The 22,982-nt window shown below is 46.2% G+C and overlaps 1 protein-coding gene across 3 annotated transcripts in view; it reads right to left on the reverse strand.

Moving 5' to 3' along the window:
- The window catches only part of METTL25 (methyltransferase like 25), a 403,498-nt gene that overhangs the window by 36,158 nt on the left and 344,358 nt on the right, over positions 1 to 22,982 (reverse strand). For 2 of the 3 annotated variants that reach the window (XM_077471886.1, XM_077471885.1), the window contains exon 12: positions 10,465 to 10,539. The exons of the other annotated variant lie outside the window; for it this stretch is intronic. In XM_077471886.1, the coding sequence (XP_077328012.1) occupies positions 10,465 to 10,539 (75 nt within the window). The remainder of the gene's footprint in view (positions 1 to 10,464; positions 10,540 to 22,982) is intronic. 3 annotated transcript variants of the gene reach the window in all.

The following is a 22,982-nucleotide window of genomic DNA, read 5'->3' on the forward strand; positions in this document are numbered from 1 at the left end:
CCCTTTCACACTAGGGCGTTTTTCAGGTGCTTTAGCGTTAAAAAAAGCGCCTGTGAAGTGCTTGAAAGAAGCCTCATCTGCAATCCCAATGTGAAAGCCCAAGTGCTTTAAGAGCCCTTTCACAATGCCAGCGCCCGAAAAACTCCCATAAAGCGCCGCTTAAACTAGCAGCGCTTTACCATCATTTTTCGAGCGCTATTGGGGCGCTTTTAACCCCTACTAGTGGCCAAATAAAGGGTTAAAAACGCCCACAAAACGCTGCTGCCAAAAGTGCTTTTCAGTGGTTTTGCAGGCGCTTCCTATTGATTTCAATGGCAAGGGGAGCTTTAGGAGCGGTGTATTCACCGCTCCAAAAGTGCTGCAAAGAAGCTGCTTGCAGGACTTTTTTTGATGCCCTGCCAGCGCAGCGCCTCAGTGTGAAAGCAATCGGGCTTTCACATTGGGATTGCAGTTGCGGCTTCTTTCAGGCACTTTACAGGCACTTTTTTTTTAAAGCTAAAGCACCTGAAAAATGCCCCAGTGTGGAAGGGATCTCAGTGTGAAAGCACTCAGGCTTTTACATTGGGATTGCAGTTGCGGCTTCTTTCAATTGCTTTACAGGTGCTTTTTTTAAACGCTAAAGCGCCTGAAAAACGCCCCAGTGTGAAAGCTTTGACAAAAAAAACCTGGAAACTGATTGGTTTCTAAGCAGAACTGCACCAGATTTTGCCCTCTCCAGTTTTAGTAAATCAACCCTGTAGGATGTAATCAATGAAGCTATCTATTAGTTTGTCTTCTACACATTTTACAAAGATAGATGAGCCTTCAGAGTAGGGGGTGGGGTTGGCGTTGAAGAAGCGCCAAAGGTCTTCTGTGAGGAATACTCAATGGCCCTTAATTGTTTTCAGTAGGTGAGAAATTTGGTAGTACTTATATATATCAGAGGGTGCTAGATTAAAGTGATTCTGTAATATTGGAAATGGGACCAAAGATTGATTCTGGAATAGATCCGCCAGCCACTCCACACCCCTCCCAATCCACTCTTTTATTGTGAAGTTAGGAATCATGAAGTCCAGGACACTGAGAGGTATAGGGAGTTCTATCAGTTTAGTGGTCTGTGCTGTAAATTTGTGAAGGTCTCTTCAGACCAGCAAGGAGGCTTGTATAGTGCCAGGGAGCTGTTGCAAGGACCGGGGGGCTGAGTATGTCTAAAAGGAGAAGTTTTTGGTTTTGGGTAGGGCTAAGGGCTTGCTTAATGCAACTCCACTGAATGGCTGGAGAAGGACTGAACCAGTGTTTTAGCTGCACAAGCATAGATGCTTGATAATAATCCTTGATATCAACCAACCCCCTTCCGTCTGCTAGCCGATGTTTCACTAGGAGAGCTTTGGAACATCTAGGTCTCTTGGATCGTCAGATATATTGAGTCATTAGGGCGTTGAGTGATTTAAAATGCTTAATACTTGGAGTGATGGGTAATGATCTGAAAACATAATATCCGGGGCAACATCAGCGTTTTAAATGATGCGAGACGTCCCAACCAAGACAATTTAGAATTGGCCAGTTTGTTTCCTTGGTCAGCTTCTCGATTAAAGGGAGATAGTTAGCATCTGCTAATTTTTGTATGTCTTTGGTAAGTTTAAGCCCCAGATATGATATAGTCGATTCACTCCATGTATAGGGAAATTTGGTGAGCAATTGAGCATGAAGGGTGGGCTTAATACCTAGGTCTAGTATGATTGATTTTGTGAAGTTAACTTTATAGAAGGAAATTTGACTAAATTCTTTGAGTGCGTTATGTGCATATGGCAATGAAATAGCGGGGGATGTGAGGAATAAGATAATGAAGTCAACAAATAGATTGATTTTGTGGGATCTATCTTGTAGGTAGACACCTGTTATCTGGGGGTGGGCTATTATCTTCTCCGGCAGTGGTTCTATAAGGAGGTTAAAGATTGTTGGGGAGAGGGGGCAGCCCTGCCTCCTGCCATTGGAGTTTGTGAAGGGGGACAATAACATGTTTGAGGTAAAAACCTGTGCAGAGTGGGCTGAATAAAGGACAAGAATAGCAGATGGAATCGGTCCATCGAAATTGAATCTACGTAAGGTGTGGGTCATATATCCCCAGCGAATCCTGTCGAACGCCTTCTCCGCATCCAAAGAAAGGAGCAGAGAAGGTGTCCGACAGCCTCCAGCATATTGGATGATGCCAATGATGAGCCTTGTGGAATCCGATGCTTGTCGTCTAGGTGTAAAGCCCGCTTGATCAGGCTGGACGAGAGTGGGGAGGATGGGAAGCAGCCTATGCGCTAGTATTTTGGGGTACAACTTGACATTAATATTTAATAGGGAGATTGGCCTGAAATTGGAAGGGGTGTTAGGTTCTTTGCCTGGTTTAGGAATGGTGACCACATATGCTCTAATCATCTCTGAGGGTAAGGAGGCAGAGGACATTGCTTCAGCATAGACCGCACTCAGCATTGGGGAGAGCAAGCTTGGGAAGGCATGATAGTAATCATTAGTTAGACCATCTGGGCCTGGTGATTTGCCTAAAGGGAAAGTTTTTATCGCCTTCTCAATCTCAAGTTCTGTAATAGGAGTGTTGAGTGAAGCTAGTTGTTCCGGCGAGAGAGAGGGAAGACTAATGCTGGAGAGAAATGATTGGATGTTGTCATCTGTAGGTTGCGGTGTGTCCATGTCTGCTTGGAGGTTGTATAAAGAGGAGTAATAGTCCTCAAAAGCATAGGCTATTTCTTTTGGGTTAAATCTTTTCTTTTTGTTTATGGGGTGGTATATGAAGGGGATTTTAGTTCTGAGAAAGATTTTACGTTCTATTCATCTAGACACAACGCATATTCTAGAATTGATTTTATTTTAGTTAATAAGGTGTTGTTGCAGGCGATGTCTTCCTCCACCATCCATGACATATCTTGGTCGGATAACGCGCCAGTCTCCATAACGGTGGTAGAGGGACACACTCCGTTCCCAGCATACTTGTGGAGAGCTAACTCCCGCTTGTTTCAAACACCCTTGCATGTTGACACCATCTCTAAAAAATTGTCTGAGTTCTTTGAGTTGAATTATGTTACAAATAATCTCCCGGTAAAGGAGGCTAAGGGCACAGAAATTAGACCGCATCTTGGGGAAATTCAGGCCTTAGAATCCATAAACAAAAACAATATAAACCCAAAAATTGCTAGCAAACTTACTCAGCTCCTACTCGATCTCAGGCGCCTCGAACAACCACTGACTTACTAATGCTTAATATTTCCAGGGTGACTCAGAAGTTGGATGCCCACACAGAATGGTATGACAGCCTCTCATTCAGTTTTGTATCCAGAAAAACACTGGCAATCCAAAACCTTGGCCTAAAAATATTTCCCGATGTGTGGTGTAGCCCAAGCAGCTTCAAAATCTGTCTTAGCCCACTAAATAAAAATAAAGGCGCCAGGTTTGGTGTGTGTTCCTTATGGCAAAGAAAATGGAAATATAAGACAATCTGCATAAGGTGTGAAAAAAAGATGGGAAAGTCGCATAAAAATCATATAAAAGACTGAGGAAAGAAATTAGAGATGGCCTGTAGATGCTATAAAAGTGTCAACACACAATTTACTGACAGATTCTTGATCAGACAGTGCTCACTTCATTGGTTAAAAAAAGCTCTGTAAAAAAACCCTACCTAAAGTGAATCTGAAAGACAGAATCACAGAGGCTGTCATTGCTGAATTGGTTTAAAATAGTGCAGGCTCCAAGGCAGTCATCCTTTACACCAAAATAAACTTGCTGTTTGGTGACTGCATGCTTGTTCCAGTTCACTTACAACTAGATAGTGAAAATCAGTAGTGTCATAGTTTCCCCCTGCACAAAGGTTGTAGTATAAGAAATGGCCTCACTCATGTTAATCTGTATAACAGAAACTTTAATGCTGATCTCTGGTCAGAGCCCCTCCTCCATCACACACGCGCACACTACAAATTTTATCTAGCCCTCTCTAGTTAATCCCTAATTTTCTAAAAAAAAATACCCAATTTTTTAATTGAAAAGTCATGCAACAGTCTTAGTACTTCTGCACTACAGAGTGGGAGGGACCATCTGTCATCCCTAACATCGCTCCATGCTGACACTTCCCTCCCAATGAAAGTACATGGATGGGGTCTTCACAAGGTCCTGAGTCATTTCATGTGATGATGTCTTGACAAGGGGTGGCAAGCTTCAACTGCAGCAGTAGAATACCGTTCCCATTGAGAACGACTGTGTAATGACGAAACGCGCCTGGGAGCAGTGAAGTCACCGCGTTGTCTACAAAGGAGGAAGGGCTCCTAGAATGCGGACTGGCGTTTTGTTTTTAAATGCTTCTTATTATTGAAATATTGTGAGTATATTTTATATTTTAATAAATTGCCTGTTGTTACAGTATCACGCTATGGTCCTCTGTTTGGTTTATATGGTCCACGTTGTTACTATCCACATGAACTGCTGAGTCCAGTGTTTCCAACTACCTGGAGGAGGAGGATTGCTTTGAGGGACCATCACTTATGTTTCATACCATGGCTGGGTTTACACGAATGCTACTTGTTTTTACCATCTGTTAAGCGGCTTTCTTATCGGTAAAGGTATTCACTAAAAGTGTGGAGCACAGTGGTAGTTAGCCAAGGACATAGGCATATTGAGAGACTGTTCATCCAAGTTCACAATTTTTTCTACCTATTGACTATAACCCTTTTTTTGGTATAGCACAATGGTTGCTTATTGTAGTATGATCAGGACACTGACATTTTAAAAGATCCTCACTGGATTGCACAATATCTGTCTTTATTATTCCCTTTTGGACACTGGTTATTATTAACCACTTGCTTACTGGGCACTTAAACACCCTTCCTGACCAGACCAATTTTCAGCTTTTGGTGCTCTCACACTTTGAATGACAATTACTCAGTCATGCAACACTGTACCCAAATTAATTTTGTGTCCTTTTTTCCCCACAAATAGAGCTTTCTTTTGGTGGTATTTGATCACCTCTGGGGTTTTTATTTTTTGCGCTATAAATGAAAAAAGACCGAAAATTTTGAAAAAAAACGCATATTTCTTTGTTTCTGTGATAAAATTTTGCAAATTATAATTTTTTTTTCATAAATTTTGGCCACAATTTATACTGCTACATATCTTTGGTAAAAATAACCCAAATTAGTGGATATTATTTGGTCTTTGTGAAAGTTAGAGAGTCTACAATCTGTGGTGCGAATCGCACAAAATTGATCACACCTGATGTACTGGTGGCCTATCTCATTTCTTGCGACCCGAACAAGTCAGGAAAGTACAAATACCCCCCAAATGACCCCTTTTTTGAAAGTAGACATTCCAAGGTATTTACTAAGATGCATGGTGAGGTTTTTGATGTTGTCATCTTTTTCCCACAATTCTTTGCAAAATGAAGATTTTTTATTTTTTTTTTCTCACAAAATTTTCAATGTAATAGGTTATTTCTCTCACATGGCATGTGTATACCACAAATGACACCCCAAAATACGTTCTGCTACTCCTTCTGAGTATTACGATACCAAATGTGTGAGACTTTTACACAGCCTGGCCACATACAGAGGCCCAATATTGAAATAGCACCATCAGGCGTTCTAGGAGCATAAATTACACATTTCATTTCTCAACCACCTATTACAGTTTTGAAGGCCCTGGAGCACCAGGACAATGGAAATGCCCACAAAGTGACCCCATTTTGGAAAGCTAACACCCCAACGTATAATCTATGAGGCATAATGAGTCGTTTGAATGGTTCATTTTTTTTCCAGAAGTTTTGGGAAAATGTGGAAAAAAAATGAAAACGCATTTTTTTTACGCAAAGTTGTCCATTTATAAGATATTTCCAACACATAGCATGTACATAGCAAAAATGACACCCCAAAATACGTTCTACTACTCCTCCTGAGTATAACGATACCAAATGTGTGAGACTTTTACACAGCCTGACCACATACAGAGGCCCAATATTGAAATAGCACCATCAGGCGTTCTAGGAGCATAAATTACACATCTTATTTCTCAACCACCTATTACAGTTTTGAAGGCCCTGGAGCACCAGGACAATGGAAATGCCCACAAAGTGACCCCACGTGGCACTGACGACACGTGGCACTGACAGATGGCACTGGAGGCAGATGGCACTGGAGGCAGATGGGGCTGACAGATGGGGCTGGCAGATGGGGCTGGCAGATGGGGCTGGCAGATGTCGCTGGCAGATGGGGCTGGCAGATGTCGCTGGCAGATGGGGCTGGCACTGGGGCTGGCACTGGCAGATGGCACTGGCAGATGGTGCTGGCAGATGGTGCTGGCTATTTGCTCTGGCAAATGGGGCTGGCAGATGGCACTGCGGCTGGCGGATGGCACTGGCAGGTGGCACTGGGGCTGGCGGCACTGGGGCTGACGGATGGCACTGGCGCTGGCAGGTGGCACTGGCGCTGGCAGCTGGCACTGGCAGGTGGCACTGGTGGCACTGGGGCTGGCGGCACTGGGGCTGGCGGCACTAGGGCTGACGGATGGCACTGGCAGGTGGCACTGGCGCTGGCAGGTGGCACTAGCAAGTGGCACTGGCGGCACTGGCACTGGCGGCACTGGTGGTGGCAGGTGGCACTGGCAGGTGGCACTGGCACTGGGGCTGATGGATGGCACTGGCGCTGGCAGGTGGCACTGGCGCTGGCAGGTGGCACTGGGGCTGACGGATGGCACTGGCAGGTGACACTGGCAGGTGGCACTGGGGCTGATGGACGGCACTGGGGCTGACGGGCGGCACTGGCAGGTGGCGCTGGCAGGTGGCACTGGCGGCACTGGGGCTGACGGCACGCGCTGGCAGGTGGCACTGGCACCACTGGCAGATGGCACTGGCGCTGACAGATGGCACTGGGGCTGACACAGGCACTGGGGCTGACACATAGATCGCTCTCCCTCCTCACACGCTGTCTCTGTGTGAGGAGGGAGAGACACGGCAATGGGAGATGATCTCATATGTTTACATATGAGATCATCTCCCATTGGCAGCTGCGATCGCGCTGTGAACGGCCGCTTTGATTTGCTGTTCACGGCGATCTGTATTTGCCTGTCTCCGGGAGACACGGCAAATACAATACTTCCGCGATGCACGCCCCCGGCGGCGCGCATTGCAGAAGTAAACACCAGGCCGTCCAGGGACGGCCAGGCGAAGGAAGCCGCCCGCTCTAAGGCCGTCATTCGGCTATAGGGCGGGCGGGAGGAGGTTAATATTGATTTTTAGTGTGTAATTTCATATTTGTGGCACAGTTTTCTTTGTTACCATTTGTTATTTGTGTTTATCCCACATTACTGCAGCCTATTTATTTATTTTTTTATTTTCTGGTTAGCGCAGGTTTTCTACAATATAAGCTCAAAGCTACATAAGCCCACTCCTGTATATCTCACCTCATCCATCCTTCTCTCAACAATAAAATAACAAAACCTCAAGCAATAGCAGATGAATTTGCCAATTACTAATATTTATAATCTCAAAGAAGACCCAAACACTCCCAAACCCTCTGCCCCTGACATCCAATGCTTTCTATCTAATTTAAACCTCCCTACATTTCAGATGAACATCTCCAGATGCTCAACACCCCACTATCAGAGACAGAGATTACCAATGCCTTCTCTTCCCTACCCAATGGGAAATCTTCAGCACATGATGGTCTACCAAACGAATACTATAAAATCTTTGGCCATACTCTTACCCCCCCCCCCCCCACATTTAAGATCTGCATTGTCTAAAGCAACCCAAACCTTCTCTTTCCCTGCTGAGATGCTGAAGGCCCAGGTTATGACATTACCTAAATCGGGGAAAGACCCCACTAACTCCTGCTTACTTGTGCCCAATATCTTTACTGAACACAGACTTAAAGATTTATGCTAAGCTCTTGGCTAAGCATCTGATCCTTGTGTTACCTTCCCTGATTGGAAAGGACCAAATGGGCTTTGTCTCAGGCAGACAGATGTCAGCTGCAACAAGGAGACTCCTGAATATCATACACTATGCCAAAACAAATTGAATGCCCTCTCTGCTGCTGTCGATTTATGCAGAGAAGGCATTCCATAGGGTGCATTGGCCATACATGTCTATAGTATTAACTAAGTTTGGTTTAAATGGATCTAAAATGTCTGCTATCTTAGCACTGTATTCAAATCCTTCTGCACAAAGTCAATGCCTCTGGTTTACTATCTAAATCCTTCACTATAACTATGGTTCCCGACAAGCCTGTCCACTTTCACCCACAATCTTAAACTTAATGATTGAACCGCTGGCTGAAGCCATTTGCTCAAACCCACATATCACGGGCTTTGAGATCCAAAATCTCTCCATAAAATCAACCTCTTCGCAGATAACATCATCCTTATCCTTACCAACCCTGAGCAATCCCTACCCCAAGCTTTCCAAACCTGGGTGGAATTCAGTCAAATATCATACTATAAGGTTAACGCTTCAAAATCTTTCATCTTAATCCGGGGATCACTGAAGCCATGAAAGGTAAGATCCGATCTCAACTCCCATTCAAGTGGAGTTCAGAGGGGATTTAATACCTAGGCATTACCCTCACAGCCTCTACTAAGTCTCTAGTTCTGTCCAACTACAAACCCTTGATTTCTAAAATCAAAAAGTAGCTCCCAGGTCTAGCACAATTCGAATTATCCTGGTACGGCAGGCTAGCAGCTCTAAAAATGAATATTCTTTCTCAAATATTATATTTCTTTAGATCCTTGCCCATACCCATACTGAACCATTCCTTCAAAGCCTTGTCAGGTACCATTCAGAAGTTTTTATGGCAAGGGAAAAAGGCCAGATGCCCACAATCAGGCCTGATCAAACACAAATCTGTAGGTGGTACAGGTCTTCCGAACCTAAAGGACTACTATTGTGCTACTGTACTAGATCAACTTAAACACTGGTTTCCTCACAATAACCACTCTCCTTGGGTAGAATTAGAAGCATCCTATACCTGTTCCTCCTGAGCCTCAGCTGGCGAGGAAAAGAACTTCCACCTCTATCCTTACCAATGCAGGCTTCTTTATAGGCATGGAGGCACCTTAACACCCCCAAATTGGAAAAAGCAGCACCCATTACCCCCCTCCTTCCAATACATATATTTGAGTCCCTAATTCCGTCTCTTTCTACTAAAGCTCTAACCTGATATGGTATATAAGAAGCATCTGACCTCATGAATGGAGACATTTCCCTTAAATTGGAAGAATTAGAACAAAAGTATGGCACACCTACCCAACTAAGATTTATGTGCCTTAGGATACTCCACTTCCTTAATAAACATCTCCCTCCCAAATGAAATAACCCTCCTAGAGCTTGTAAATTCTTCACCAAAGTTCAGCCCAACATAAAAGGTATCTCCTTTTTCTACTCTACTCTCCAGAATAAGCTTATATTTAGTAAAACCAAAGCTATGCTATTATGGGAAGGAGACCTCCATATCCCTATCACTCCCTCTCCATGGCGAACTGTCATAAAATCAATTTTGTAAAGCCTAGCATTGCACTAACCACTCAGAATTAGGTCTAAAAATCCTCGATAGATGGTATTATACCCCAGCTAGAGTGGCCAACTTTTCTCCTTCCTTATCCCCCTAATGCTGGCGTAGTTGTGGACAGGTAGGGAACCTTCTACACACTGTCTGGGGATACCCCAATCTCATAACCTTTTGGAAACAAGTCTTCCAATTACTCGCCCATTGCACTGGGATCCTTAGAAAAAAAAAATGACCCTTACATAGCCATACTCAACATTGGAATAGATCTATATCCAGCAGAGTTTCAATCTGTGGTTACCCATATTTTGCTCGCAGCCCACCTCTTAGTGGTACAAAATTGTAAATCTAATCTCACCCCAAACCTCTCTAACGTGGTGAAGATGGTGGACCAAAACTATACCTTTGAACACCTTCTGGCAATCGATGCCCTGCAATACGCCACCTTTGCCAAGTCATGGAGGAATAAATTAAGTTTTCCCACTAGATTATGCAATGCAGTTGTTTATAGGCTGTATTGGAATTCTTTGTACTCTGTACTTTGTATTTTGTTTTGTTTTTTCTTATTTGCTTCAAATGTTTGTTATTCCATGCAATTGTGTTGATAAAAATTATTGGAAAAAAAAAAAGAAATAAATAACAGAACTGCACAGCAAATATAGTTGTTTTTGATTAAAGCACAATTGTTGTCCAGTTACAGCATCCAAAATGGTCTGGAATTAAATATGGAACGTTAAAAGGTATAAAGTATGCTTTCCTGTAAAGGAATAAATTTGGGGATGTATTAATTGAATCACTCAATATTCTGTGTACCAAAAGCATGCTATAATTTTAAATGGAGATTATCAAGAACATAACATATGCAAATGTGCTTCATTTAATGTTATGCAAAGATTCAAAGCTTTACATTATGCTCTGATACAAAATACTCTAATGTTACCCTATTAAAAGCCTCCAGCTCATTTCTTCGGGGCTCATACTTCTTGTAGTATCCCATTATTTCCTGGTCTGAAAGCTGCAAAAAACAATAAAAAAAAAAAAAGATAGAAAGAAAAGAAACAATGTAATTACCATTGTGTCAATTTTTTTGTATAGAACAAAAGAAAAGACTATGCTGATGATTTATGAATGTACTCCAGTTGCCAGCTGCAAAAAAATTAGCAGAATCCAAACCAAACAAAACTTTGTATCTGACATAAATACATTGAGAAAGCCATACAATTTAGGAAACAACAAAAAAAGAAAGACAAGTGGTTAGCTATAAATATGGAGGTAGCCACATTTTGAATAGTTATACAGTTATTTCAACAAGGTGTTGCAAGGTGGAGATTACAAGTCAACTGACAGAAGAGTAATAATAAAGTAGCATCCATCAGAAAATATCGAATCATTAAATGCATGATCAAACAGGTATTGGGGAACAGTTGCAGAACACGCTGAAAGGGCTGGTTCACACAGCATCGAGTCAACATCTCAAGGAAGAAGAAAAGGCGAGAAGGCGGCGACAGCGGCAACAGAAGACCGGGCCACCGCCAGAAAAAGAGCTGGAAGAAGGAGCGGAGGCCCGGAAATTAGAACCAAAGAGGGGGACAAGACCCCCGAAGTCAGAAGAAGAGGCGGAGACAGAATACCGGGCCATCGCTAGTAAAAGAGCTAAAGGAAGAAAGCGGAGGCCCGGCAAGAAGAACTGAAGAGGGGGACAAGACCCCTGAAGTCGGAAGAAGACCCCCAGGCGGCAACGAAGAAGAAAGCTGGGCTCCTCCACTAGTAAAAGAGCTAGCAGAAGATAGCGGAGGAGATCGGTGAGAAGACCCCCCAAGATGGAAGAAGACCCCTGGAGCTGTGCAATAAATTATTTTAAACCCTTGTGTTATGTTTTTTTTTTTTACATTTTTTTCACAGGTGAATGGGTAGGGGTACCCCATAATCATTCAAATAGGGCAGAGGGCCGGTATCTGGGGGACTCCTTATTAAAGGGGGCTCCCGGATTCCGATAAGCCTCCCGCCCGCAGACCCTGACAACCAACGGCTAGGGTTGTCGGGAAGAGGCCCTTGTCCTTATCAACCTGGGGACAAGGTGCTTTGGGGTGGGGGGCCACACGGCCCCCCCTTCCCCAAAGCACCCCCCATGTTGAGGGCACACGGCCTGGTATGGCTCAGCAGGGGGCGCTCGTCCCCACCCACTCGGGGGGGGGGGGACCCCCACGCAGTTTTTTCGGCGTAGGGCCTCCCCTTTAAGTCCATACCAGGTGACGGGGCCAGCGACGCGCCAATCTCACTGCCAAAGGTGGCGACATTGACCTCCCTTGCTAGTCCCATCTACCTGGAGCTGCGTTCAAAATGAACAGACTTTCCTCCATGTGTGGGCAAGTCCGTTCATTTTCAAAAGTACGGCGGACTCCCGCCAAAAGTCCGGTTGTGTGTGGGCAGGTCCGCTCGTTCGGTTTGTCCGCCGGGCTAAGTCCGCCGGATAGTCTGATTGTGTGTACACGGCATAACAAGCATAAGTTCTCACAGCTGGAAAAAAAATGTAAAATAAAAATCCAGGCAGCCTGCAGTTTTATCACAATAAGGATAAGTATAAACAAAGTAACATTTCTTCTTAGATCAAAGGGATGAACTTCTGCCTGTAGATGAGGGAAGTTTAACCACTTAAAGACAATCTTTTTCTGGCACTTGCTGCTTACACATTAAAATTTATATTTATTGCAAGAAAATTACTCAGAACCCCCAAACATTGTTGTTGCAATATTTTATGTCACACTGTATTTGCGCAGTGGTCTTTCAAATACATTTAAAAAAAAAAAAAAATACACTTTAATAAATAAAATAAAAAACTAAAAAGTAAAGTTAGCCCAATCGTTTTGTATAATGTGAAAGATGATGTTATGCCATGAGAATTGTGATCTTTATTCTGAGCAAAAAAAATCTTGATTCTCATTTTAGCCAGAGTCGTGCAGCACTATAGTGAGTGTATAGCTTGTATAACAGTGTAAATTTGCTGTTCCCTCAAAATAACTCAACCCACAGCCATTAATGTCTAAACCACTCAACAAAAGTGACTACACCCCTAAGGCCCCTTTCACACTGCAGGGACTTGAAAGTGCCGTGATTTTGTGGCCACAACTTTGACGTGATTTAAGGGAATGCCTGTGTATACATGAGGTCTATGAACCTCAACTGGCATCAAAGTCAGACCAAAGTAGTACAGGGACTATTTGGAAGTCAGTGCGACTTCAAGTCACACAGATATAAATGGTTATCATTTGGAATCATGGGGTGTGACTAGTCATGTGACTCTGATGTTCAAAGTTGCAGGAAAAGTCGCACAAGTGTGAAAGGGGCCTAAGTGAAAATGTCCAAATTGGGCCCAATTAGTCATTTTCTCTCCCAGTGTTATGTGACTCGTTAGTGTTACAAGGGCTCAGGTGTGAATGGGGAGCAGGTGTGTTAAATTTGGTGTTATCGCTCTCACTCTCTCAACCTACCATTAGCTAACTCAGTCCATTTTCTTTGTATGTTGGAAAGGGTGCAGTGTCATGCAATTAAACTAAACTAAACTAAACAAGTGGATTCCAATATGAGGCGGTTAAAATAATAAATATGAATTAATGCCTTTTTCCCCAGAGTAATATAGATAGATATAACATCTATGCAACTGTTTTAAACAACAGCATTTTGTAAATTGCACTTTGCTGATTAAAAACATACTTTTGCTGATGGCAGCAAAGGAAGGCATTATGTGCTGTAAAACTGGGCTGTAAACAAATTCACATACTTTTCATTTTTTTTTTTTTTCAGTTTGGTAAAAAATACAGATAGCCAATAGCAGGTTTATGAACTGTGTAGGCCTTTTGCAATGAAAGTGTTAAAAGACCAAGAGACCTACAAAAACACTGCTTTAGAATCAGGCAGCAATGTACTGCCCTGAATCAGTAAAGAAGGCTTTTGCCACCAGCAACAATACCTTTGAAAATATGACTCAAGTATGTTGGGCTTCCTGTGTTAATACCTCAGTAACCAGTATCAGGCCGCGTACACACGCGCGGACTGTTTGCCCAACCTTGTTCGTCAAACAGTTTCGGCAAACAGTCCGCTCAAAATTTGCATGAGCGGACTTGCCCACACACGAGCGGACTGTTTGACGAACAAGGTTGGGCAAACAGTTCGCTCAACTTTTGAAATGAACGGACTCGCCCACGTAAGGCGGAGGCAAATCCGCCCATTTCGAGCGCGTGTACAGGTAGGCGGGGCCCGCGAAGGAGACGTCGCGGGCTTCGCCGCCTGGAATGGGCTTAAAGGGGAACCCCAACGCCGAAAAAAATCGGCGTGGGGGTTCCCCCAAAGTCCACACCAGACCCTTGTCCGAGCACGCTACCCGGCCGGCCAGGAAAGGGGGGCGAGCGAGCGCGCCCCCCCTCCTGAGCCGTACCAGGCCGCGTGCCCTCAACATGGGGGGTGCCTTGGGGAAGGGGGGGCCGCGCGGCCCCCCACCCCAAAGCACCTTGTCCCCATGTTGATGAGGACAAGGGCCTCTTCCCGACAACCCTGGCCGTTGGTTGTCGGGGTCTGCGGGCGGGGGGCTTATCGGAATCCGGGAGCCCCCTTTAAGAAGGGGGCCCCCGGATACCGGCCCCCCACCCTATGTGAATGAGTATGGGGTACAATGTACCCCTACCCATTCACCTGTGAAATAAAGTACAAAAAAAAACACAACACAGGGAAAAAATATTTTATTGCACAGCTCCGGGGGTCTTCCGTCTTCGGGGGTCTTCTCGCCGGACTCCTCCGCTATCTGTGTGTAGCTCTTTTACTAGCGGAGGAGTCCGGCTTTCTTCCTCCCCGCCGCCGGCCTCTTCTCCCGACTTCGGGGGTCTTGTCCCCCTCTTCGGTTCTTCTGCCGGGCCACCGCGCCTTCTTGTAGCTCTTTTACAGGCGGTGGCCCGGTCTTCTGTCGCCGCTGTCGTCGTCGTCGCCGTCGCCGCCGCCGCCTTCCGTTCTTGTTCTTCTTCTTCTCCTGGAGATGTTGACTCGACGATCTCTCCGGCCGGAATGCCAGAGCCGCGCTGTGCGGTCACTTATATAGTGACAATGGGGCGGTGTCACATGGTATATGTCACATGGGTTGGTCACATGGTGACCCCGCCCCCTTACGATGTCATAGTCCCCATGTGACATCAACCCATGTGACCAACCCATGTGACATATACCATGTGACACCGCCCCATTGTCACTATATAAGTGGCAGCGGAGCGTGTCCCTGGCATTCCGGCCGGAGAGATCGTCGAGTCAACATCTCCAGGAGAAGAAGAAGAAGAACAAGAACGGAAGGCGGCGGCGGCGGCGGCGACGACGACGACAGCGGCGACAGAAGACCGGGCCACCGCCTGTAAAAGAGCTACAAGAAGGCGCGGTGGCCCGGCAGAAGAACCGAAGAGGGGGACAAGACCCCCGAAGTCGGGAGAAGAGGCCGGCGGCGGGGAGGAAGAAAGCCGGACTCCTCCGCTAGTAAAAGAGCTACACACACATAGCGGAGGAGTCCGGCGAGAAGACCCCCGAAGACGGAAGACCCCCGGAGCTGTGCAATAAAATATTTTTTCCCTGTGTTGTGTTTTTTTTTGTACTTTATTTCACAGGTGAATGGGTAGGGGTACATTGTACCCCATACTCATTCACATAGGGTGGGGGGCCGGTATCCGGGGGCCCCCTTCTTAAAGGGGGCTCCCGGATTCCGATAAGCCCCCCGCCCGCAGACCCCGACAACCAACGGCCAGGGTTGTCGGGAAGAGGCCCTTGTCCTCATCAACATGGGGACAAGGTGCTTTGGGGTGGGGGGGCCGCGCGGCCCCCCCTTCCCCAAGGCACCCCCCATGTTGAGGGCACGCGGCCTGGTACGGCTCAGGAGGGGGAGCGCGCTCGCTCGCCCCCCTTTCCTGGCCGGCCGGGTAGCGTGCTCGGACAAGGGTCTGGTGTGGACTTTGGGGGAACCCCCACGCCGATTTTTTTCGGCGTTGGGGTTCCCCTTTAAGCCCATTCCAGGCGGCAGAGCCCGCGACGTCTCCTTCGCGGGCCCCGCCTACCTGTACACGCGCTCGAAATGGGCGGACTTTCCGAGCGGGAACAGTCCGCTCATTTCGAAAGTACAGCGGACAAGCCCACACACGGGCGGACTGTTCGCTCAAACACAGTTTCAGCGGACAGTTTTTCGGAATTTCCGAAAGACTTTGTCCGTCCAACTGTCCGCTGAAACTGTCCGCTGAAAGCCCACACACGAGCGGACTGTCCGCCCAAACACTGTTCAGCGGACAAGGTTGGGCGAACAGTCCGCCCGTGTGTACGCGGCCTCAGTTGTGTCCACAAGCTGAAGACAAGTAGGCAAGGATTTTCCCAAAAAAAAAAAACAATTGCCAGCCTGGGACAAACCCTATTGTCTGCAACTTGTGGGCACAAACACCCCATGGATGTTCTAATGAATTTAAGCTGTGTGGTACAAAAGTAATCTTGAAGTTGTCACAAAGTCCTTATTTCTGTTAGTAAGGCAGCTGCTGACTGATGCTGTCCTTTTTTAGTTCTTGCATTTATCCTTTAGCCACTGTTTCCAAAGCAATTTAAAAAAAAATTCACACGGATCTTAGAATCACCTTTTTTATTTGGTAAAACATAAAGATGAGGGGCGTGGCCTGACCGCGGAGGGAAATGGACACTTGAGAGCAGAGCTCCCCGCCGCTGTCCATCTCCACAGCTGAATAGGAGGCTTTTCACGAAGCACAAGAAAGGCAAAACATGGGCACAGCCTCCAGGCACTCATCGGCATCCCGCTCGCGATCACCGAGGCGACAACCGGGCAGTCTGAGCCAAACGATCCCGGACATCTTCCGCACGCAGCGAGGTAACATGGCGGCTTCCCGCCAGACTCCGCCACGGACCGCTCACACTACACCGCCGAGCGGATCTCCCCACCTCACACTGACTGATATGAGAGAGCAGGGGAACCCGCAGCAGCAGCATCCCAGCCTAATGGACCTGAGGGCGATCGCTGCTGACATTAAGGAAACTCTGTCAGCAGCCATAGCAGATCTCAGGATTGACATCAGGGCTATTGCAGACAGGGTCCATGAGGTAGAAAGGACAACGGCCCAGCAGAGCACAGCCATCTACAGTATAGCTTCCAAGGTAGACACGCACACATTACAAATGAGAGACCTTCAGCGTCACTTGGAAGACCTAGACAACAGAGGAAGACGTCATAACATACGGGTGCGGGGTCTGCCAGAATCTGTAGACGCGGAACAGCTTGAAGTAACAGTGACAGGGCTGTTTAATAATCTCTTGGATAAACCTATGCAATCTCCAGTGGCTATGGAGAGGATCCATAGAGCCCTGAGGCCTAAAGGAAGAGATACTGACCCCCCGCGTGACGTTGTGTGCTGTCTCGTGGACTACAAACTGAAGGAAGAAATACTCCGCAAAGCGCGGAACAGAATACAGTTGGAACATGAGGGCGCCACAATACACATATACCAGGACCTATCGGGCATAACGCTTCAGCACAGAAGGGATTTACGTCCACTACTAGATACCTTACGCTCTAAAGGTATTCCGTACAAATGGAAATTTCCCTACGGTCTATCCGCGACCTACCGCGGTCGCACTGCATTGTTGAGAGTCCCTGAGGAGCTCCCGTACTTTTGCGAAGCTATGGACATACTAGTAATGGATATCCCAGCTTGGTACGCATGATTTCGGAGCCGTCCTCCACCCAGCAGACGTCGATCACAGGAGGAACCGATGGATGCCCAAAACTCCAGACATCGCAGACACAGGTCTCCTTCAGGACCCAGACAACATGCCCCTCGTGGAGGGTCTCACACCGACGTCAGTCCTTCTGACTCACCAAGATCCAGGAGAGCAAGACGGGACATTGGACCCCACCGGGGTCTCTCTCCAAGATACTGATCTTCCACTGCAGCTAAGTCCCAGCGTATCCCCATTTTTGTTCTTTGCATTACTTTATAACCTTTAAATTCTTGCTATTTTATCTGTTTTTTTTTTTTTTTTCCATCACTTCTCACTTCTACCTGCAATATAACCGTGACTTCATGGTACTGGTAATTAGAGCCTTGAGGCCTAATAAGTGCTTACCCAGGTTCCGCCTTAACATGGACATCTCCATGGCTGAACTAACAAGCTGAGTCTCCCTCGATGTACTGCACGGTCCACCCACCACACCACTGGACGTATTTCAGGTATATACGTAAGGCCTGGTGGAAGGCCCTTAAGAGGGAGGCCGCATTCACGGAACACCTCATGATAGACCTCCTCAAATGGACCTGTAGTAATTGTACGGAGGTAACATGGGGAACTGTGCTTTCTAAATGGTATAATTTGCCCCCCTTTTTTTTTTTTTGTTTTTTTTTTCCTTCTCTCTCTGTTTGTGGAAGCATAAGTGTTTAGGGCAGGTTGGCTACGGTAAGGGAATGCTGGAGGGATGACTCTTCTAGGCTTTAATACGCCTATACATACCAAACCTCACCCCATCAGGTACCCTCATGAGCAGCTGCCGAATGACCTAACGCGCTCACATGGAGTGCAGCATTGCTCATAAACCACTTTGATTCCCTTTCACCCCAGTGTTCCCTCCAGCACCCCCTCCGCGAACGCTTGCATTGCTTAGACATGTCTGTATAAAGTTGATGACAAAAGCAACATCACAGAGTCCCATCCGGTAGGCATTGCTTCTGTGGGCTAATAGGGAAGCTTGGAGAATGGTGCACATTATCTAACCTGATTAAATGACTCAGTGATCCGCAGGTTTACCCGTCACTAAGGCCATGAGTAGGGTACTTAGGTAAATGGACCTTTAACTGGGGTCTTTAAACCCAAACATCGTGTGAGCCTCTACTCCTAGCTAGTTGCCCTTAGTGTCACACTAAGGAGACAGACGACAATTCATTGGATTGGTGGGTGACACTAGTTACCATAACGCTCTGGGGGGTACAATAAACTGAAACTGCACATAGATGCAGTAGAGTGAAAGATGACAAGCCCCACAGGTGTTTTTAGCATACAAGCTACATTGGTTTGCTACCGAAGTGTTTTTGCATGTTTTTGCCTGTTTTAGTTTTCTCAGTTTCCCACTTACTAGCTGTTCGGTTGCACCTATGAATGAGAGGTTGTAAGTTTCGGGATGCCCGTGGGCTCCATCCTCATGTCCACAGGGGATAAATTTGGATTTACATTGAAATGGACATGTACATTTATGTAGTGCACGCTTGTGAGTTGCGGCTTTATATCTGTAACTAGTATTTCAATGGCTAAGATCAATATACTTAGTTAATGGTCCGTTGTCATGATAGGCATGCCTACATCCACACCGCAGCATTAACTATGTGGCTGGAGTCCAACTTATAGGTGTCTTAAGTCCTATGACTCTGTCGCCTCTTCTATATGGTTCTAACTGGTTCAAAGAGTTCATGCCTCCATGTCATCTGTCAAGCAGGTTCACACCTGGCATGGACAGCGGCGGTGTGCCGTTGTCACCTAATTTGGTCACAGATCCGTTCCCTTCGTTCGGTCTTCTCCAACCCCCACACAGAGGTCTAGGGGAGAGTGCCCCTATCACTAGGGGACACACCTTCCCCGGGCACTGTACCCGACCGGACTGACAGTTCTGCAAAGGGGGGGCTGGTCCCTTTCCTTTCCGGTACTGAACCTTAGAGTGAATCTTTTTCACTCTATTCCTAACCCCCAACCCACTCCCATCCTCCCCCCCCCCCCCTTTTTCCTCCTTTTTCCTTTTTTTTTTCCTTTCGATGTTCTCACAGGCCCAACTAAGTTCCAAGGTGACAGCCTAATAACATGTCACGTAGGGACGTTGCTACTCGACCCCCTCAGGTCAAGCTCTATTCTCTTAATGCAAGGGGCCTAAACACCCCTGAGAAGAGGTCACAATTATTACTCCTTCTTAAAAAAGCCAAAGCGGACGTAGTATTCCTTCAGGAAACTCACTTCAAAACACGCCACATACCCAAGTTACATTCCTCATACTTCCCAATAGTGTATCATGCAACCAATGAGAATGCCAAAACTAAAGGCGTTTCAATTCTAGCATCTAAGCACTGCCCCCTACAAGTACAGGATACTCTCATCGACCCGAATGCTCGGTATATATTTCTGAAAGGGAAGTTATACAACAAGACAGTCACTTTAGCAAATATATATACCCCAAAAAAAATGCAGGTCCCATTCTTTCGTGACACAATCCAACAGTTCACCTCCTTCCCTCAGGGTATGCTGATACTTGGAGGAGACTTTAACGTGACTCTTTCACCGGCAATAGACTCGTCTTCGGGAACATCATCCATTACCTACCGCGCACTGCATGCTATCAAAACACAGTTGGCGACACTAGCTCTACGTGATACTTGGCGCACACTCCACCCAACAATCAAGGACTACACGTTCTATTCCCCCCCACATCATAAATATACAAGAATTGACTATTTTTTCATGTCCCTGACAGACCTAGAATCCCTCACAACAGCATCTATTGATCCCATGGTACTATCAGACCATCACCCGATCACGATCACCATTTCATTCCCTCTTGCTCCAACCAGACCGTTCACATGGCGACTAGACAATTCCTTGTTAACTGATTTGGACAACACCCAAAATATTGACAAATGCCTCAAGCACTACTTTCAGGAGAATTCTCCTTCCACGACGCACCCGATCACATTGTGGGCGGCGCATAAATGTGTGATCCGTGGTGAATTTATGGCATTAGCGGCTAGGCGACGGAAAATCCGCCAGGCCCGTATTAACAGCTTATCGGAGCGCATTCATACCCTTGAGGCCTTACATAAACAGTCGCTTGCTGAAGCCACGCTGGCTGAACTCCAGCAGGCACGGGAGGACCTGAAGGTGGAATTGGGGAAAACCACTAAACGCAAATTTGCGCTTACACAACGCCTTTTTTACGAATTTGGCAACAAGTCAAGCAAATATTTAGCGAGGGCACTACAAAAGAAAAGAATGTCTTCGGTTATCCACCATATTACAGACCCTAAGGGTAATAAACATATAACCCCCACAGCTATTGCTCAACAATTTAGACATTTTTACACGGACCTCTACAACTTGCCCTCACCCCCCACAACCGATACGGCCACAGACAGACGACAGAAGATACGGGACTTCCTAGAGCAATACAGCCCAAAACCCATCACCCCTGAAACGGCGACGACCCTAGACTCTCCTATCACGGGGGAGGAGCTCATTATGGCCCTTAAGCAATTGAAAACGGGCAAAAGCCCAGGACCGGACGGCCTATCCGCCAGTTATTATAAAACATTTTCGGAAACCTTAAGCCCCTACATCCTAAAGTTTTTCAATACCATGCCTACTGAACCTTCCAAACACACCGACATCCTTGAAGCTCATATCACAGTTCTCCCTAAACCTGGAAAGGAGGCAGCCCTTATCCCCAATTACAGACCCATTTCTTTAATTAATGTAGATATGAAGCTATACGCAAAAATCCTGGCAAACCGAATACTCCCTCTATTACCTTCCCTGATAACCCTAGACCAAGTTGGTTTCATCCCGAATCGGGAGGCCCGAGACAATACTCTAAAAGCAATTAACATACACAAATGGATGACCACACACAATATCCCGGGGTTTTTTCTTTCCTTGGATGCGGAGAAGGCGTTCGACAGAGTGGCCTGGGACTATATGATAGCAGTACTGCGCAAAGTGGGCCTTGGAGAGCGACTCCTCAAATATATTATGGCATTGTACTCGCTCCCAACAGCTAGAATCAAAACCAATGGTCACCTGTCGGACGCCTTCTCCCTATCCAACGGAACCAGGCAGGGATGCCCCCTTTCACCACTAATTTTCGTCCTCACTATGGAACCAATGCTTCAAAGAATCAGGGCAAACCCATCCATTAAAGGGGTGCAGATAAACGGCGTCCAACAAAAGGTGGCGGCTTACGCCGACGATGTGCTTCTATTCTTGTCTGACCCAATCACGACGATACCCAACCTGCTAAAAGATTTTTCCCTATTTAAGGAACTCTCAAACCTACAAATCAACTTTGGTAAATCTAAAGCCCTTAACATCACATTGCCGGAAGCCATTGTCCAACAATGCAAAGCGAATTTTCCATTTGGCTGGGAAAGGCATTCCATTACATATTTGGGAATTCAACTTCCAGCTAAATTAGAAGATCTATATCCCAGAAATTTTCTCCCGCTTCTCAACACCATTAGGCAGGATCTTGAGAACTGGCATAAGCAGTCGTTCTCTTGGTTTGGCAGAGCGGCGATTCTCAAAATGAACACTCTTCCCAGACTTTGTACCTTTTACAGACAATTCCAATAAAGCTTCCCCAAACATTCTTTTCTACATACAAAAGTTTATGTTTGAAATTCCTATGGGCAGATAAACCTCCTCGCATCAAATGGTCCATCCTGACCAAATCTATCAGACAGGGAGGTATAGGACTCCCGGATGTACAAAAATACCACTGGGCGTGCCTCCTGTCCAGGATCATAGACTGGCACGTACACGGGGAATTCAAAGCTTGGGTACGGCTGGAGGGAGCTTTCTCCCCATTATCATTACAACACCTACCTTGGCTCAGCACAAAATCCACGCCACAAGCACTTTTGCAACACCCTTTAATAGGCCCAACCATAACTATTTTCCGAAACGCCTGTCGAAAGACTCAGATAGCGTCGGTCCCAGGTCCTTTAACCCCTCTGGAAGGGAACCCGGACTTCTCTCCGGGCATGCCAAACCATCCAGCACTTTCTAGCTATCCGATAAACGCTAGGAAAGCAGGGGCGTTCTTCAAAAAGGGGGAGTTGATCCCTTTCCATGACCTTCCGATTCACTTTCCAGATAGGATAATACCTTTCTTTCAATTCCTCCAAATCCGACATTTCCTACTCAAGACAGCCACGCCACAACAATGGAGCAGAGATCTCACACCTTTTGAGATGCTGTGTTCTAGTGACGAACCCATCAGACATGTCATATCAGAGTTATACACCATCCTATCTCCCAAGCCTTCAAAGTCAGACAACCCATGCATACACAGATGGGAAAATGATCTGAATATCTCCCTGACGCAGGAGGAATGGGACAATATTTGGCTAAACATACATAAGGGCTCCCTGAACGTATCAGTGCAGGAAAACGGTTACAAACTTTTCTCACGCTGGTACAAAACACCCGAGCGTCTCCACATGTGTTATCCACAAATTCCTCCCATCTGTTGGAGGTGTGAGAAAGCCATAGGTAATATCATGCACATATGGTGGGAATGTGACAGAATCCAACCTTTCTGGGCAGAGATCGGTCGCCTCATTTCGAAAATCACTACATATACTCCTGAGTTTACCCCAGCCCTATTTCTACTCCACCACACAGCATTGCCCCAAC

The sequence above is a fragment of the Lithobates pipiens genome, unplaced genomic scaffold, assembly GCF_037356315.1.
Source record: "Lithobates pipiens isolate NorthernLeopardFrog02 unplaced genomic scaffold, aLitPip1_a1.2 Scaffold_8, whole genome shotgun sequence".
Taxonomy (NCBI): domain Eukaryota; kingdom Metazoa; phylum Chordata; class Amphibia; order Anura; family Ranidae; genus Lithobates; species Lithobates pipiens.